General features: G+C 40.3%; 2 protein-coding genes and 1 long non-coding RNA gene across 4 annotated transcripts in view; 1 reads left to right on the forward strand and 2 right to left on the reverse strand.

The window, feature by feature from the left end:
* Positions 1 to 17,976, reverse strand: part of LOC138979673 (ER membrane protein complex subunit 2-like) — a 347,725-nt gene that overhangs the window by 323,349 nt on the left and 6,400 nt on the right. Inside the window, exons 4-10 of one of the 2 annotated variants that reach the window (XR_011460084.1) lie at positions 16,300 to 16,385; positions 14,129 to 14,186; positions 13,779 to 13,864; positions 13,035 to 13,176; positions 11,861 to 11,971; positions 10,717 to 10,821; positions 8,261 to 8,907 (exon numbers count right to left, since the gene is read on the reverse strand). Coding sequence is in view for 1 of the 2 variants with exons in the window: in XM_070352389.1 (XP_070208490.1) it covers positions 8,821 to 8,907; positions 10,717 to 10,821; positions 11,861 to 11,971; positions 13,035 to 13,176; positions 13,779 to 13,864; positions 14,129 to 14,186; positions 16,300 to 16,385 (675 nt within the window). In the remaining variant the exon portion in view is untranslated. Of the gene's footprint in view, positions 1 to 5,637; positions 8,908 to 10,716; positions 10,822 to 11,860; positions 11,972 to 13,034; positions 13,177 to 13,778; positions 13,865 to 14,128; positions 14,187 to 16,299; positions 16,386 to 17,976 lie in introns of those variants that run through there. The other variant, XM_070352389.1, reaches the window with a different exon arrangement.
* The window catches only part of LOC138979675 (33 kDa inner dynein arm light chain, axonemal), a 38,828-nt gene that overhangs the window by 2,731 nt on the left and 18,121 nt on the right, over positions 1 to 17,976 (forward strand). The gene's annotated exons all lie outside the window — the stretch shown is intronic.
* Positions 189 to 4,511, reverse strand: LOC138979669 (uncharacterized). The gene is made up of 2 exons (XR_011460083.1): positions 4,089 to 4,511; positions 189 to 2,896 (listed from the first exon to the last, which is right to left on the reverse strand). It is a non-coding gene; the product is annotated as an uncharacterized lncRNA (long non-coding RNA).

The raw sequence follows: 17,976 nt of genomic DNA on the forward strand, positions 1-17,976 counted from the left end.
TTCACTCTGAATCACTTCTCTGTCTTAGTAGGAAAGCCGCATGAAATTATATATGTCATTATATTGAGACAAGAAAAGACAATTCATACATCATGATGCTTGAGGAGCAATGCACACACACACTCACACCCTAGGTCAAATGCTTGTCTTTGACCCCACAGTCTCACAGGAACACCAACACAAAGAAATCAGTGATGCAAATCAAAACTTTAATTCTCCCACAAAAAAAACACATAAAATGTATGAGCACCAATGAACACACACACACCATTTCATTTAGTTTTATACACACAAAATGGAAAGGCAAACATCATTAGGCAAGTTTGTTGTTCACAAATACAGAGATACAAAAATTAGAAGATGGAATTCAGAAGAAATGTTCAAGGGTAAAAAAATATTTTACGGTGCACAAAGCTTTCATATACCCACAATAATGACATTATTCAGGATACAGCCTCAGTTGCCTTATTGATTAAAACAAAGTACGTTACTGCTTAGTTTGTGCTGTTTGCATGAAAATGGATCGATGGCAAAGAAATCACAAAAGACTGCAAAACGTAACTTATAACACCACAATTATCACACAGCAGAGGCAAACCTTGGTAACTGGGGTCAAACGGTAACGCAAATCTCAAAAGTTACAGAAGATACTTGTTTGAACTTGACAGTCAAACACACAAAAAACTATACTTCAAGAAAATTACAAGAAAAAAAATTAGTGACATCATTATGATCACAAAGCAGAAGCAACTAGAAAATTGGGGTCAAACTGTTCAGCACTATAATGTCACAGAAGACACACTTTGAAATTGGCACACTGACCCAACAAATAGACAGCACTAATAAATTAATCACATCACAATGATCTCACAGCAGAAGCACTACTTGTAAACTGCAATCAAACTGTACAGCACATCTAAATGCCACAGTAGAACATGTCTGTTTAACACACACACACACACACACAATTAAGAGATAGCACATAACAAATGAATCACATCTTAATGATCAGCAGAAGCACTACTTGTTAAAACTCACACTCACAGGAGAACACCTCTGTAAAAACTTGGCACACCCACACACAAAAATAAACAGACGGCACAAAAAAAACTTTAAAATTACAAAACACATCCGTTTAAACTTTGCACAAGAAACCATAAGACAGACAGCAAAAATAAATGAATCACATCTTGATGCTCAGCAGAAGCACTACTTGTGAACTGGGGTCAAACTGTACAGCACTACTTAAAACTCACATTCACAGGAGAACACCTCTGTAAAAACTTGGCACACCCACACACAAAAATAAACAGACGGCACAAATAAATTAATCACATCAAAATAACACACAGCAAAAGCACTACTTGAAAACTGACGTCAAACTGTACAGCACAATTTAAAAATCATAAAATGCCTCTGTTTAAACTTTGCACAAGAATCCATAAGACAGACAGCAAAAATACATTAATCACATCTTGATGCTCAGCAGAAGCACTACTTGTAAACTGGCGTCAAACTGTACAGCACGACTAAAAAAATTACAAAACACATCCGTTTAAACTTTGCACAAGAAACCCAGTGCCACTATGAAACAACAACAACATGATTTTTGAAAACACATACACACATACGTTCTGGACACCCCCTGAATATGTTGATTTAAACATATGGAAAATGTAACAAAGTTGTGCAATGCAATAATGACACAACGCAGTGACCCCAAAATGTGACAGGGGTATCTCAAACTAGATTCATGTTGGCTATCAACTACAACTACCCTTGAAGTTTTCATAGTTACAAAGCTTAAGATTCAATAACATCTGAGATAACTTCAACGTTAAGTTTTATGAAACAAACATGACTGGCCCCCTGTGACCCCAAAACTTGACAAGGGTCAATCAAACTTAGGTCAAGTCTGGAGATTATCAAACACTAGAAGTATACAAGGTTTCAAACCTGTAGCTTCAAAAACATCTGATATAGCTTCAACGCACAAGTTTTAATCCAATGAAACGAACATGACCCCGCTGTGACCCCAAAATTTGAAGAGGGTCAACCAAACTGAGGTCACTTTGTAAGATCTTTCTTTATTTGGTGTTTTATGTCGTTGTCAACCACGAAGGTTATATCGCGACGGGGGAAGGGGGGAGATGGGATAGAGCCACTTGTCAATTGTTTCTTGTTCACAAAAGCACAAATCAAACATTTGCTCCAGGGGCTTGCAACGTAGTACAATATATTACCTTACTGGGAGAATGCAAGTTTCCAGTACAAAGGACTTTGTAAGATCATCGAACCCTAAATTTTTCAGAGGTCTAGCTTGAAAAACAACCAAGCTAACCTCAAATGTTAAGTTTTTTGGCCGGATATATGGATTGACACATGTATATGAATTCTTAGACTCGCCAATTACTCAGGTGAGTCAATAAGAGACGATTTGGAAAGAACAACAACATGATTTTTGAAAACACATACACACATACGTTCTGGACACCCCCTGAATATGTGCAGAGAAAAGTCTGTGAGTGAACATCATACAGTACTAATGAACAAATTGAGAAGGAAAAAAACCCATGCAGGTGGAAGGTAGAAGACATAAATCAACACTTCCTCATCAGTCCTTGCACACAACACACACAAAATGTACATCTTCTGCCGAGACCTCAGCTCTCGTCATCTCCACCCCAGCACAGTCAAAGTGGCACCAGGAGTGACATTTCTCACTCTGCACCCAGTCTGCCAAATCCGGTTTTGAGCAAAATGGCATGCCGCACATGTTTTTTTCTCGAGGACGTCCATGTTGCAGAAGCCTCTGATGACTGTATTTTCTGAACATCTGGCAGTGACATTGTCGCATCACAGCCACTGGAATGTTTGCCAGCAGCGACTCAGCATTCTGCACACAAGTAAGCAACAATCATAGCAAAACAACTCATTGAGGTCTGGATATATTTAAAAAAACTAAAATAAAAAATAAAAAAACAACAACAACAACAACAACAACAACAACAACAACAACAACAACAACAACAACAACAACAACAACAACAACAACAACAACAGATCAAGTGGACACTTACATAATTAACTGAGAAATACTGAGAATTCAGAGCGCAAAATGATATTTCTTTATCATATTATATATATGCTGTTGTAACTATAGTGCTTTCTACTGGAATTAAGAGAGGGTACAAGTTCTACAACTGACAGATGACACTTGTTAAGTGTTAAGATTAATCTGCATGAACAGTACAAAATGAATTAATTAAGTCTAAGCAAGACCAATGTTGTAGGAATCAAAGGAACAAGGAAGTTTGGGGGCAAATATTGAAACTAGTTATATAAATATATATTAATGAACCTAATTAGCTTTTGTCTGAAGTAACTGAATAAATTTTAAGCCATGAATTGTCATTGTTCAGATTAATTTTAAGCAAGGGGATTAGTGTAAAGTTATGAACACCTTCATCTTTTATTACAATGATAGCTGAGCACTTAAAGTTAAAGAATATTCAATTAAATTGTAACTATGTCACGGTGTAACTGTAAAGTTATGAACAACAAAAGGTAATAACTTATTTTTCGGCCTGTGTTTAAGGTTTTAACTTGATTTCTGACTGGTTGTTGACATGGAAACCAAAATGTTTGACATGGATATGTTTTTGTTGCATGTCTGTGTTATTATAACTAGAGTATTACAGAAAAAAGTACAGAGAATGATACGAATCATTTAAACTTTAAAGGACTGAAAATGCATGACTCTAATGGCAGGCACACAGCTCGTATTACATGGACGATTGTTTAGGAAACCTGTTACACATTGAATTATCATTGATCACACATGGTTGCATAGAACTTTGAAACTGAGTTTTATTCACTGGATGGACCATAGAACATGTCATCTGATACTTTCAGTCTCAATCGACAATGTCAACAGAAATTTGGCTGACAGTGACACTGACAGCCATGGAATCAAGAACAGTTGAGATAACCATAACTCATTAACTGTACAAAAATAAACATGCGAAAAAATAAATAAAACAACATAGCGAAATACTTTCAGTCACGTTTCATAACTACGAACTTACCTCTTGTTTGCTGGGTATGCAGAGAACGTCGTTTAAGTCCAATCCTGAAAAGTTCACGAGCTGAAACTTCTTTTCACGCACCCACCACTTGAACTTCGAAGACTTCCCATCTTCAATGTGGTCCGTACGTTTTGTTTTTAGAAACAGCACAATATTGTCATATTTCTTCTGCGTGAGCACGGTTGTATTTTCTGCGTAAGTTCCACGACAAAACTGTCCACCTCTTCCCTGTGGTCACCCATCATGGTCAAGGGCGAGAGGCAGACTGGCGATCAGACTGGCATCGCCAGTCGAAAGGAGGGCCATTTCTAGAATGAGTCGGTGCGTTTCCGGAAATGACGCGCTTTGTTGGAAATCTACTGAGGCGTGACGAAGTCCCGCGAGATTCCAACTCTGCCCCGGATTCTTACTATGCGCCCAACACCTTCAAGCTTTGGGAGAGATTATGTCCCCTGCCATGAAAAATTGGGTTCGCGCGTTCGTGTGTGTGTGACTGTATCAGTGTGTGTGTGTGTGTGTGTGTGTGTGCACACGATGTTCTTGGTTTGTAGCGGAAAATAAAATGTGGTATTTCTTTTTGTGCTGGATGTTTCTTGCACAAAATAGTTTAATTTAAGGACTGGCAAATGTCTGCGCATAATTAAGACATAATTATCCAGTCTATCGGGAAATGTAACAGGTAAGACTTTAAGAGGCAATGTTATATCCTTGTTAACATTGAATAAGTATTAAGAAAATGTATGTTGTTCAACCGTTTGTTATAAATATACATGTAATATTAAATATAATTTGCAAAACAAATTGCAAGAATCGATGACTGTAAGGTCTTTCTTTCTTTATTTACTATTTGGTGTTTAACGTCGTTTTCAACCACGAAGGTTATATCGCGACGGGGACTGAAGGGGGGAGATGGGATAGAGTCACTTGTCAATTGTTTCTTGTTCACAAAAGCACTAATCAAAAATTTGCTCCAGGGGCTTGCAACCTAGTACAATATATTACCTCACTGGGAGAATGCAAGTTTCCAGTACAAAGGACTTAACATTTCTTAACAAGGGTAAAAGGAGAAACAGAATCCGTTAGTCGCCTCTTACGACATGCTGGGGAGCATCGGGTAAATTCTTTCCCCTAACCCGCGGGGGGAATGACTGTAAGGTGTGAATGTACGTTCTATACATGCATGGACTGATGATGCGCTTAGAATAAATGCCAACAAATTCAAACAAGAAAGCCTGAGCGCATACATGTGAGCACACACACACACATGCACGCAAACATTTCTGTGCAAACGCGCACGCACACACACAATTACAAGCAAACTTTTTTGTACAAACGCATGCACGCACACACACACACAAACATGCATGCAAACATTTCTGTACAGACAGACAGACACACACACACACACACACACACACACACAAATACAAGCAAACTTTTCTGTACAAACGCATGCACGCACACGCACACGCAAACATTTGTGCACAAAAACACACACACCCACACACACATGCAAACATTTGTGTACACACACACACAACACACCAAGTAATATTTAACCACAATTTATTTCTGTCAGGCTTACAACAGAGACCAGATGCACTACAAGACATCAGATTCACAATTTTCAAACTTCTTCGACATCATCCAGATTTTCAAACGTCATCTGATGTCACCATACGCGCCAGCTCAGTCATCCTCTGCTTATCATTGATATCATATTACATCATACAGTAGACCCACTGTACAAATCAACCAGCTACAACAAAACATACAATATTGTTATCATTGCACATCAATAAGGGATATTCTTACAGATTGAAAAAGTTACACAGAGATGGTCAAATCGTCCAACCGGTCGCCAGGGGCGAGTACAAAATCCGCCTGGCAACTCGCCCGCTTGGCCAGTGAAAATTCTGGTCAAATGCAACATTGTTGGTTGTAATATCCAGTTTCAAATCAGATGGAGCAACTTTGGGATGCACCGGGCCAGCGCAATTTCTGGCGGGCTAGTGACTCTCTTGCAGTTACTCACCCAGCTGCATGTCATAATCATGTAATTCATTTTCTTCTTGTCTGGCTTTATATTGACTGCATGCCGATCATGTGGCAGTGACTTTTCACTCTTCAGTCGGAAATACACTGTGCATAACACAGCTACCACTCTCCCTCACTAATGCCTACCCCAAGCCGTGACAACTTGATGCTTGGAAATTGTGTGGAAGAGTACACCTCTCTATTTCTTTCCAATGCTCTTCCTGCTGACATGTAGTGACACCGGACACCCCACAGAGTTTAGCCAGCTACCCCTCCACCCCCCTCCCTCCCTCCCTCTCTCTCACTCCCTCCAGCCATGTACTGTTTGGGGCTGTGGCCAGAGAGGCCAGCTGCACTGTTCACTCAGAGCAAAACCAGTTGACTGTGTCGTAACTTTTGACAAAGCAAGACAACTGAAGGGTTCACAGATAAGGCAACTGACTCACTGGTCAAGGCTGAGGGGAAACAAGAGTATCTTGTCAATGAAAGAGGTTACACACCGACACACGATGCTGAGAACTGTGGCCGGTTTTTCACTCTCTTTCGCTCAGGACCTTCATCGACTGTGGTTTCTGTTCTTTACGTCCAACAGACAAGAATAAAGAGCACAGTGCAGTTTCATGTTGGCATCTTCGCATGTACTCCACTCCTGACCAAAACTAACCCCCAAACCCCCCCCCCCCCCCTCCTGATGGGTACACGTGCACCCCAAGTTATCAGTGACTGTCATCACACCATTGCGGCTGTGATCTTTGTACCAAGAGCCGGACTGCTCTGTTATCGATTTTGTTGTGGTGAAAATTTGACCATTGTCTGTCCGTACATTGGAGGTATGACCTGCTGTGGGGACCGAAAATGAGTGTCCGCGTCCACGTTTTGCAGGTGTCCGTTTAGGGGGGGGGGGGGGGGGGGGGGGCCAAATATAGAAGGAAAACACTCCGTGCCGAGCAAATGTGTCCGTACATGTCAGGTGTCCGCTCACGCCGGGGGCCGTACATTGCAGGGACTGCTGTAGTCTAAATATGACCTTTTTTTTTTTTAATTACTTCTTGCTGAAATTTTGTGACATAAGAGCTTTTTAGGTGCCTGAGGCATTCTTAAAAGCTCATTAAAATATTCCAACTAGTTATTTGCAATTAAACACCCTTCTGGGTCCACACGGACCCACGACCACCCGCGAAGGTTAAGACTCCTTCCTTGAAAGAGAGGTTTTCACTGTGCTTTGAAAGTCACAAAAACTAAAACAAGTCGCGTAAGGCGAAAATACAACATTTAGTCAAGTAGCTGTCGAACTCACAGAATGAAACTGAACGCAATGCAACGCAGCAAGACCGTATACTCGTAGCATCGTCAGTCCACCGCGCACGGCAAAGGCAGTGAAATTGACAAGAAGAGCGGGGTAGTACTTGCGCTGAGAAGGATAGCACGCTTTTCTGTACCTCTCTTCGTTTTAACTTTCTGAGCGTGTTTTTAATCCAAACATATCATATCTATATGTTTTTGGAATCAGGAACCGACAAGGAATAAGATGAAGGTGTTTTTAAATTGATTTGGACAATTTAGTTTTGATAATAATTTTAAAATTTTTAATTTTCAGAGCTTGTTTTTAATCCAAATATAACATATTTATATATTTTTGGAATCAGAAAATGATAAAGAATAAGATGTATGTAAATTTGGATCGTTTTATAAAAAAATTTTTTTTTTTACAATTTTCAGATTTTTAATGACCAAACTCACTCATTAGTTTTTAAGCCACCAAGCTGAAATGCAATACCAAACCCCGGCCTTCGTCGAAGATTACTTGACCAAAATTTCAACCAATTTGGTTGAAAAATGAGAGCGTGACAGTGCCGCCTCAACTTTCACGAAAAGCCGGATATGACGTCATCAAAGACATTTATTGAAAAAATGAAAAAAACGTATGGGGATTTCATACCCAGGAACTCTCATGTAAAATTTCATAAAGATCGGTCCAGTAGTTTAGTCTGAATCGCTCTACACACACACACAGACAGACAGACAGACAGACACACACACATACACCACGACCCTCGTCTCGATTCCCCCCTCTACGTTAAAATATTTAGTCAAAACTTGACTAAATATAACAACACAAACAACAAGAACCATACATTAAATGACAACAGTATGTTTTGACAATGTCATCTACTGGCGTTTAAATAAAGAAAAGTCAAAGAGCTTGTAATAACTCTGATGCTAAATATCTGTACCTTTTTCCCACAAACCTACAAAATGAAACAAAATTCAACGATACACAACCAATATAATTATAATGGTGAGCTGTTCCAAATACAAGAAAAAAGATACACAGATGCGTATGTTTGTGATAGATCTGGCCAGTCCCTTTCATCTATTCACTCTGCACATGTCTTTGTCAGACACACACACACACACTATTGCAGCCAGAGAAAATCTGTTTCTCTCTCTCCCTCCGCACGCACGCACGCACGCACACACACACACACACACACACACACACACACACACACACACACACACACACACAAGAAAACAGTCCATCAAAGGTTACAAGAATGGCTCTCACATAGACTCACGTTCATGAAGACTGCTCCAAAAGATACAATTTTCACAGAAAAACAGAGTCTAGAAAGGACCACAACAATGCCTTACGAAGATCTGGATGTGTCACTCTGACCCTCTAACTTATGGCCTAATTAGCAACCTGTAAGGACTCCAACATTTTCTCGATGGATTCCAGAACTTTGGTGTCTCTCAACTGTTGGTCTGGCTGCTGGGCCTGAAAAAAAAAAAAAAAATTTCAGGAATGCACTTTTTTTTTTAAATGGATTACAAAAATGGATACATAAACTAGATAAACAAAATACTGCATCCATTTTCGTACCCCAAATAAAACATTCGATCCTTTTTTCTTTTTTTTTTTCTTCAATGAAATTTTAATTTTGTTTTCTTTTGCATTACAGGTTAAATTTCCATTAAATTACTTTTTAATTCAACAACAATCTAACTAAGGACATTCAATCCTTTGTCATTTCATTCAAACTTTCTGCCTGCGCCATGAACTTGGCTGTCTGGCACACTTTTCGGAGTCAAAAATTTCTTTTTCCGACGTTACTTGACCAACTTCCAAATGATCGTACCCCCAAATTCGAACTGACAAAACTACTACTAACTTGGTTTTTGTGTCCCCAGAACTAGAGTCTATTTGGGACATAACATTGTTGTATGCTAAGAGAGCTGACAAAAACATAAGATACCAATTAAAAAATCAACACAAAGTTTATTATCTAAATACTATGTGTCAGGGGGTTAAAGTAAAAAGCAAAATGTACGGACAGCAGATGGAAAAAGTCTTTGTGTTGTACTTCTAGAAAATGCACCTTTTCCCTGATCACCATACTTCTTCTTCTTCTTCTTCTGCGTTCTTGGGATGAAACTCCCATGTACACTCGTGTTTTTTGCACGAGTGGAATTTTACGTGTCTGACCGTTTTTTACCCCGCCAGTTAGGCAGCCATACGCCGTTTTCGGAGGAAGCATGCTGGGTATTTTCGTGTTTCTATAACCCACCGAACTCTGACATGGATTACAGGATCTTTTTCGTGCGCACTTGGTCTTGTGCTTGCATGTACACACGGGGGTGTTCGGACACCGAGGAGAGTCTGAACACAAAGTTGACTCTGAGAAATAAATCTCTCGCCGAACGTGGGGACGAACTCACGCTGACAGCGGCCAACTGGATACAAATCCAGCGCGCTACCGACTGAGCTACATCCCCGCCCGATCACCATACAAAACCTAGAGTTGTCTGTCCTTCCCCAAAATAATATTTGGGGCTGGGCAAGAAAAACTTGAACAAGGGATCGATATCATCTGATCTCATAAAAGGCAACATTTCCCATAATTCTAATTCCACACATCCCATAGCTTTTTTTTCAAATTCCTATCTAACATCAGTCTCAGAGAGGCATGACTGCTACCTCAACTGACGAATTCTGAAAATAACTCAGTTTTGGAAGAGTTGTTTTTTCTTGAAAATACTGAGGCAAACAAACCCACGTGACACTGAAGGCCAAAGACAGCTTTCCACTTGCAGGAAACGTCACAAATGTTATAGCAATGGAATAATGAAGCATGGCTGCCAGCCTTATGACTATGAAATTCCTGTGGGCGTCCCGGGGCCGCAGAAAGCCGTTGACTGACTTATCAATAAAGTCATACTTCCGTCTTTTACTGCGGTAAAAACCTCACTTTAGCCTTTGTTTTTTTTAAACTTGTTTCGTTGTTTTCGGCAGCCTTTTTAGAAGGCCCAAACCGGAAAGAAGCACAATCATTTTTCGTACATGCGCACATCGACTTGGCTGGTCTCGGTTAACCAGAGTGTCTTTTCACCGGTTTCGTCCCCAAAAAAGAGGCTGCTTTCACCAATAATTTTACAACATTTTCTTTTCGGGAAAATCAAACACATTTCAGGATTTCGTGATGGATTTCAAACATCGGGAGATTCCCCCAAAAATTCGGGAGGGTTGGCAGCTATGATGAAGTAATAAGTGAAAAAACAATGGAAATGAAAAAATAAAAGGATTTACCTTGTACTTTGTGGCAATCTGTTCGGCAGCCCATGCAGCGTATTTACTGTTCAACGATCGTTCCTTGGCTCCCTTGCCTGAACTCGAGCTCAGGTTTGTGGCCGACTGAAAGTCAAAACAACAAGATCTGATAAATAAAAGGAAGTAAGCGCTCAAAAAGTGAGAGTTACGCGGAACCAGTCTCCTCGTATTTGAGAGAATAAGGCCACCAAAAAAATAGGTCTGTTTACGGTAACCCGTCCGACCCTAGTTTTTAGGCCCGACCCTAATCTTTTTTTTGGATCGTCTGAAAAAAAAAAAAAAACGCATCCAAAATAGAGCTGTTTGAGCTCAAACAGCAGACGACAGAAGGGAGGTAAGCTCAAAGTACTGTTTATGGTTATGTTGGGCAAAAACAGGGATTGATGAGAAGAAATGAACTGTGAAACATCATAGAGAGGGGAGAAAAAAAAAAGAAAAAAAAATGGAAAAAAAAAACAACACCTACCGACCCTATTTTTTCACCCTATGTTACCGTAAACAGACCTAATTTTTTTTTGTGGCCTAGAAAGCATTGAAATGAACAAGCGACTTTCATCCTTAAAACAACACAACCTCAAATGTAACATCAGTATTAAACCTGTTGCCCGCTAGAGCGCCAAATATTGCTCGCTTGAGAACCTATATGCAGAACCTGATAACAGCCGCAATACGCAATGCATATTTTGGATTCTGGATACCGGATTCCTCTGAGGTTTGAGTGTGACTTTGCTGTATGTGTATGATTTTTTAAAGTTTGAAATTAACGGAGTTACTGCCCATGCCACAGGAGGCAAAGAGTTAAATATTCATCATGCAATTTTAATGTGCAAGAGTTGATTCTACTGTTACAGTCCTTGTAAAACAACATGAAGTGAACCATAGACTTCCAAGAGTGAATTGTTATATGAACACACACACAAACACACACCCAAGCCTCCCAAAACCCTGACAAAATTCAAGGGACAAAACTCTCTGGTATCGCAATCAACGCAAAAGGCATGATTGCAACTCTTCTTCTTTTGCGTTCATGGGCTGAAACTCCCACAAACCCATGTGTTTTCAGCATAAGTGGGTTTTTACATGTATGATTGTTTTTACCAATTGCTGCTCAAAATGCACTGACCAGGAAGAGTCCATACAGGGCCCTCATGTTGCTGGGCGACAGCTTGACCGCCTGAGCGTAGTATGACCGAGCCATCTCCATGTTGTCCGTGCCTCCGTACGTGTACTTGATCTGACAGAAACAAATTCAATAATAATACAATAAAGACGTAAGGTAAGGTATTCCTATAGCCATATTTCATCATTGGGGAAGTGACATGTTAGAGATCTCACCATTCCTGGGCCAGCTTAATGGGGGCGGTACTCATTTCCTCTCTCTCTCCTCTAGCTGCCTTTGCCTTCCCCGTCCCGAAAAATAATAGGGTCAGGTATCTATTTCCAGCTGGGTGGACTGGAAAGCGCTCAGAAAAATTGGGTATTTGTATTCATCCCGATTGGGGGTCGATCCTTGACCACTAGCGTGAGACTGAGAGGCAAGCACTCTAAGCACTATGCCACTCCGCCTCTCCACAATAAAGAACTAGGTCCTAAGAATAAACACAATGTTGTGAAGTCATTACATGTGGACCTTAACATTATTTTCAGTCAAAGTCAATGGTGTGGGTTAAATGACAGATGACCTGTGTTTATTTTGTTAGAGCGTTTTGTTGAATTTTTTTTCCGTGAGAAGTTATACTATTTTTGGGGGCGGTTTTTCATAAAATTCAAGGTCACTCATTTTTATCACTGATATCTTTTGAATGACTGTAGATTTCAAAAAAAGCCTCTAACAAAAGTTGGGTATTGTGCTAAAGTATAAATAACAAGCACCAAAACAAAATTCCTTACGGTTTTGTAAAAGCCTTAGGGTTTTAAAAAGTGACAGTTTGGTGGCCATCTTGGATTGCTACCAAGGCAACCGGTGATCAAAAAAAAAAATATATCATTTTCTCAGGAGATAGACTGAGTTCTTTAATTGTGCAAAAATTTTTGACCCAATACTTATGAAACAAACAAAAAAATCACTTTTAACACCAGTGCCCTAAAGAACAACACTGTGTGTATGCGTGTGTGTCTGTCTGTGTATGTGTCCACACCATCATCAGTTGATAATGTCAGGTAAAGCACAAATCAACTAAAGTCAGTCATAGCTAGATGTGAGTTTTATCACAAAATCATTAACCAGGATGAAAATGTCAGAATCATTCCCAACTCTTTCGAATTTTTTGCACACAAATCTAAAAGCTACATCTTACATCTGCGTATTTCTGGTGGTACAGATGGTTGTGGGGATTTGACATGAGCAGCTCTTCAAGGCAGAACGAGGCGTTGGCGTAATCGTGTATCGACAGGTACAGGTCGCACATTTCATTCCACGCTTCGTAGTCGGTCATAAACCTGGAACAACCAACATTCAGATTATGTGACGTTTTTCTTCTATTAGTCTAAGCTGCTCTCAAGCAAGAAATATACACACAGATAAATGTAATCAAGTGCACCAAGCACAACGATCACTTTTGGAGGCAAAGCCAGTCAGACAGGGTTGAGAATTATAGAGCTAATTTAATAGCCCTAACAAATAACTGCCATGGGTACGCCAGGGGTGTACCTTAACTTATTTTGATACCGGCCCCCCAGTCAAAATTTGAACCGGCCCCCCATAGATTCCCAAGAGCATACAAGGTGACAACGGCAGCCAGACTCCATCACAAACAGTTACTCCACATCTCACTGGTGTGCTGTCTACCAACGTACCAAAATTGTTGAGCTACTATAAACAGCTCCAAAGATAAGACTTGAGAAATGGAGAATGCCTCAAGGAAACAATACAGGTATGTACCATTCATGCCAACTTCTAATCTCTATATCATCATCCCCCCCCCCCCCCCCCCCCCCCCACGCTTCTACAAAAAAAGCCTTATGCTACATGTAATAGTATTACTACAATAAACATCTTTGCTTGTCTGCCCACAACAATCTACAAACAAATATTTACTCACTTTTTCAAGTATTCGTTCAGCTTTTCAATGGCTTCGGGAATCTTTTTCTGTGCTTTCAGTATGGCAACCAGCCTCTTCTTGGCAAACTGCAATGGCACATTTACAATTTTACAAACACAAACCCATTAACCTTTATTCCCCAAGAGCGCTAAATACCTCGTGCACAAGTTTCCAAATGCAGATCCTTAAAACATTTTCTATGACACATACATGTATATCTGTTTCCATGTCTGCTGGCTTCCTGCAATGTTTGAGCGTTTATAATTTCGGAAAACTTGCTGTAGTTACTTTGGTAATGGTACGATTTTTTTCAAGTTTGAAATTGAGAAAAGAATATTTCCAAATCATACCATGTTTGCGTCATCTTTCTCTGTGATCTCCTGGTAGATTTCTATGGCCTTATTAAAGCTGCAGAAGAAAAATAAAACATTTGTCAGATTTTCAAATAAATACAGAGAGTTTATATTTGATTGAATAGGGACACATGCACAACTAAGGCCAAAAAAAAAAAATGCTTTGGTTACGGTTTCATGGCCAAAAAAAATAGGGTAAGTAGGTCGATTAAACTTTTTTTTTTTTTTTTTTTTTTTTGATTGGTCCCTCTTGAAATGATAAAAATATTTGTGTATGCAGGATATTCGAGGTATTTTCATATTGGTGTATTTGGAACCACAGATATTAATTACTTTTTCATGTTAAGAAAAGAAAACTGGACATACCCTTTAAACTGTATAGTGCCACTAGTGAACACAGTTTTCGAGAGTCATGCCAAAGTCCAGTTCGAAAGAGTCTTCGGGCTCGGCACTTATTTTCGTCGACCCAACACATTTTATCCCGAACAGTTTGCCGTCCAAAGTTGGATGAAAATCATGAAAAATGTCCACCAAGGTTGCACTCTTCGAGTACCGACTTATCAGTCGTGTTTGTTCGATAGGAACGCACTTTCCGAATACGATTGCAAATTTGCAGACGACATCTTTTTACGTTCGCGCAACGAACGAACGCACGAGACTGACTTCCCTTGGATATGGGAGTTGTAAAAAGCGGAGTGGTGTCCCTTGTCGGGCTTGTTGTTGTCTGCTCGCCGGCGATCGATGTTTTCTCTGTGCCGTGGTGTTGTCGTTTTCGGTGGGTTTTTGTGTGTGTGTGTGGGTTTTTTGTGTATGTATGTGTTTGGTTCATTTTATTTTTAGCTTTAGGACCAAAAAAAAAGTTTAGGGTCGGCCCAAAAAGTTAGGGTCGGTCGGGAAACCGTAACCAAAGCATTTTTTTTTGTTGGCCTAAACAAAAAATAAAGAAAAAAGATTAAAAACACAAGCAAGCAAACAAAACATAAGGCCAAAAAAAAAATAGGTCTGTTTACGGTAACATAGGCCCAAAAAATAGGGTCGGTAGATCGGGATTTTTTTCTTTTTTCTTTTTTCTCCAAAAAACCATATTTTTACGTTATTTTGCAAAAAAACCCTTTTTTTTCTTTTTTTTCCCCCAAATGCCAAAAAAAAGTCTAGGGTCGCGCGAAAAAAATAGGGTCGGTCGGGTTACCGTAAACAGACCTTTTTTTTTTTTGGCCTTAGGTACTCTCAGTTTCTCACTTTTTTTCAGCAAGTTCTGATCTCTTAGTTCTTAAACATTAAAATGACAAAGATGTACATAACTGCAGGCAGAAACATGAATATAATTCGAATCATTGCATTTCACTGCAGCTTATAATTAAGTCTGATATGTCAACATACACTCAAGTGCAATGTTATACGCCATTCAGCCACAGCACTCAAAAAGAATATATATCACGATTTTTGCGTATTTGGACACTTGCTCACATGGGTTTTTTTTAACATCGCAAATTGTATGGCATTCACAAAAATAATGCGTGTGAAAAATGGATCCTCTCGGCTTTTAGATAAGTCACCAATTGCAGTTGCACAGCCGCTTTTCTGTGATTATTACAGCACCCGCATTTAAACGAGTCCTTTCAGAAAAAGTTGTTAAAGCATGTAAGGCAGTATGCAAAAAATGTGCAACAGACAGCATGCACACAATATTATGTGACTAATTGTTCTCAATGTTTTGTATGCCTTACATGATCCCTGCACTGTCAGTTCTTCTTTCTTCATAGGCTGAAACTCCAACGATCATTTACGTGTATGACCACTTTACCCCGCCATTTTGGCAGTCATACGCCTCTTTCAGGGAAAGCATGCTGGGTATATATTTGTGTTTCTATAACCCACCGAACTCTGACATGGATTACAGGATCTTTTCCGTGTGCTCTTGGTTTTGTGTTTGCGTGTACATACGAAGGGGGATAAGTCACTAACAGGTCTGCACATAAGATGACCTTGGAGATCGTAAAAATCTCCACCCATCAGGTGGGATTTAAACCTAAGACCTTCTGCATGGGAGGCCGGCTTATTATCCATTAGGCTATTGCACCCATCATCACTGTCTCTGACAGTAAAAAAAGTAAATTGGTCTCTTTCTCATGGTGTTTTCATTTAAAAAAATCGGTATGGTTACTCACCTTCCCTCTGATTCCAAGAACATCCCTTCCAGTCTCTTCACACGAACACTGTTAGGGAACTTGGCTTCCAGAGCTTCTATGCACAACTGAAATAACCACATGCAAAAATAAATAAATAAACAATTAGGAAAGTCACATATTATGTTCCTCGACCCAGGACAAGATATTTAACTTTTAGACAGAAATCAACATTTTGTACAAGATTTAAAGTACCACACTGTAAAACTAATACAAGAATCTGGGTTTCGGAGAGCCTTCTACATTTTATCATGATAGGCCTAAACTATGAATGGTCTGCGAGTCAACAAGGGTGTTAGTGTTACATGTACCACCTTGACTGCCAGAAGAATCAATCAATCAATCAATCAATGAGGCTTATATCGCGCATATTCCGTAGGTACAGTTCTAGGCGCTCTGCAGTGATGCCGTGTGAGATGAAATTTTATACGGCCAGTAGATTGCAGCCATTTCGGCGCATATTTACCTTTCGCGGCCTATTATTCCAAGTCACACGGGTATAGGTAGACAATTATTAACTGTGCCTAAGCAATTTTGCCAGGAAAGACCCTTTTGTCAATCGTGGGATCTTTAACGTGCACACCCAATGTAGTGTACATGGCGGGAGGGTTCGGACACCGAAGAGAGTCTGCACACAAAGTTGACTCTGAAATAAATTTCCGCCCAACCTGGGATCGAACTCACGCTGACAGCGGCCAACTGAATACAAATCCAGCGCGCTACCAACTGAGCTATATCCCCGCCCCAATTAAGCTAAAATCAATGAAAAATCAAAACAATTATCTTTCACGGGAAATCAACATTACCAAAAGAGAAACAAATTGTCTCCAAGGGGGCAATTCAAATGTCAATACAATTACAACGGTTGTTTCCCTTGTCAGATAATTGATTTTTTTAATGGCAGTAATTTGGCAGTCAAAGGGTTAAGAATGTTGAAGGGTACTGGGAGGAAGTGCACTCTGTAATTAACCCGTGTGGACCCAGAAGGGTGTTTAATTGCAAATATCTAGTTGGAATTTTTTAATGAGCTTTTAAGAATGCCTCAGGCACCTTCTTCTTCTTGTCGATCACTCAGATGGAAACGCCGGTTCTCCGCGCAAATGTTGCCGTGCGCTGTAGGTCGTCCAGACTGCCATATAGAGCTTCCCTTGCACCGTGGTCGCCTCCGCCCAGATCTGGCTCCTGAGGCCATCGTGTAGTGGGCAAGTCTGCAGCAGGTGTTCCGTTGTCATGCTGCCTGTTTGACAAGGGCACTGGTCTGACTGGCCAATTCTGAACTTGGTGAAAAGGTGGTGGTTCATTCGGTTGTGGCCTGTCCGCAGCCTGAATATGAGGACCTGCTCAGACCTTGTGAGCAGGTGAAAGGCGTCGTTTTTGTTGTAGTGTGGGTGCTGCTGCAACCACTTTTTGTGTTGCTTGGCCTTGATGATGGTCGTGGCTTCTTTGAGGGTGGTTGATCTGTCATTCTGGTCCTTCGTAGTGCCCTCCTTTGCCAGAGTATCTGCGGCTTTGTTGCCTGGTATGTTGCAGTGAGAGGGGACCCATTGCAGCACGACTGTGTGGGCTCTGCACAGGTAGGTCAAGGCGGATGACAGGTCATTCAGTTCTTTGTCTCTGGCAGTGTCTAAGGCCTGCAGGACTGAATTTGCGTCGCTGAAG

This window comes from Littorina saxatilis, linkage group LG11, assembly GCF_037325665.1.
Source record: "Littorina saxatilis isolate snail1 linkage group LG11, US_GU_Lsax_2.0, whole genome shotgun sequence".
NCBI lineage: Eukaryota > Metazoa > Mollusca > Gastropoda > Littorinimorpha > Littorinidae > Littorina > Littorina saxatilis.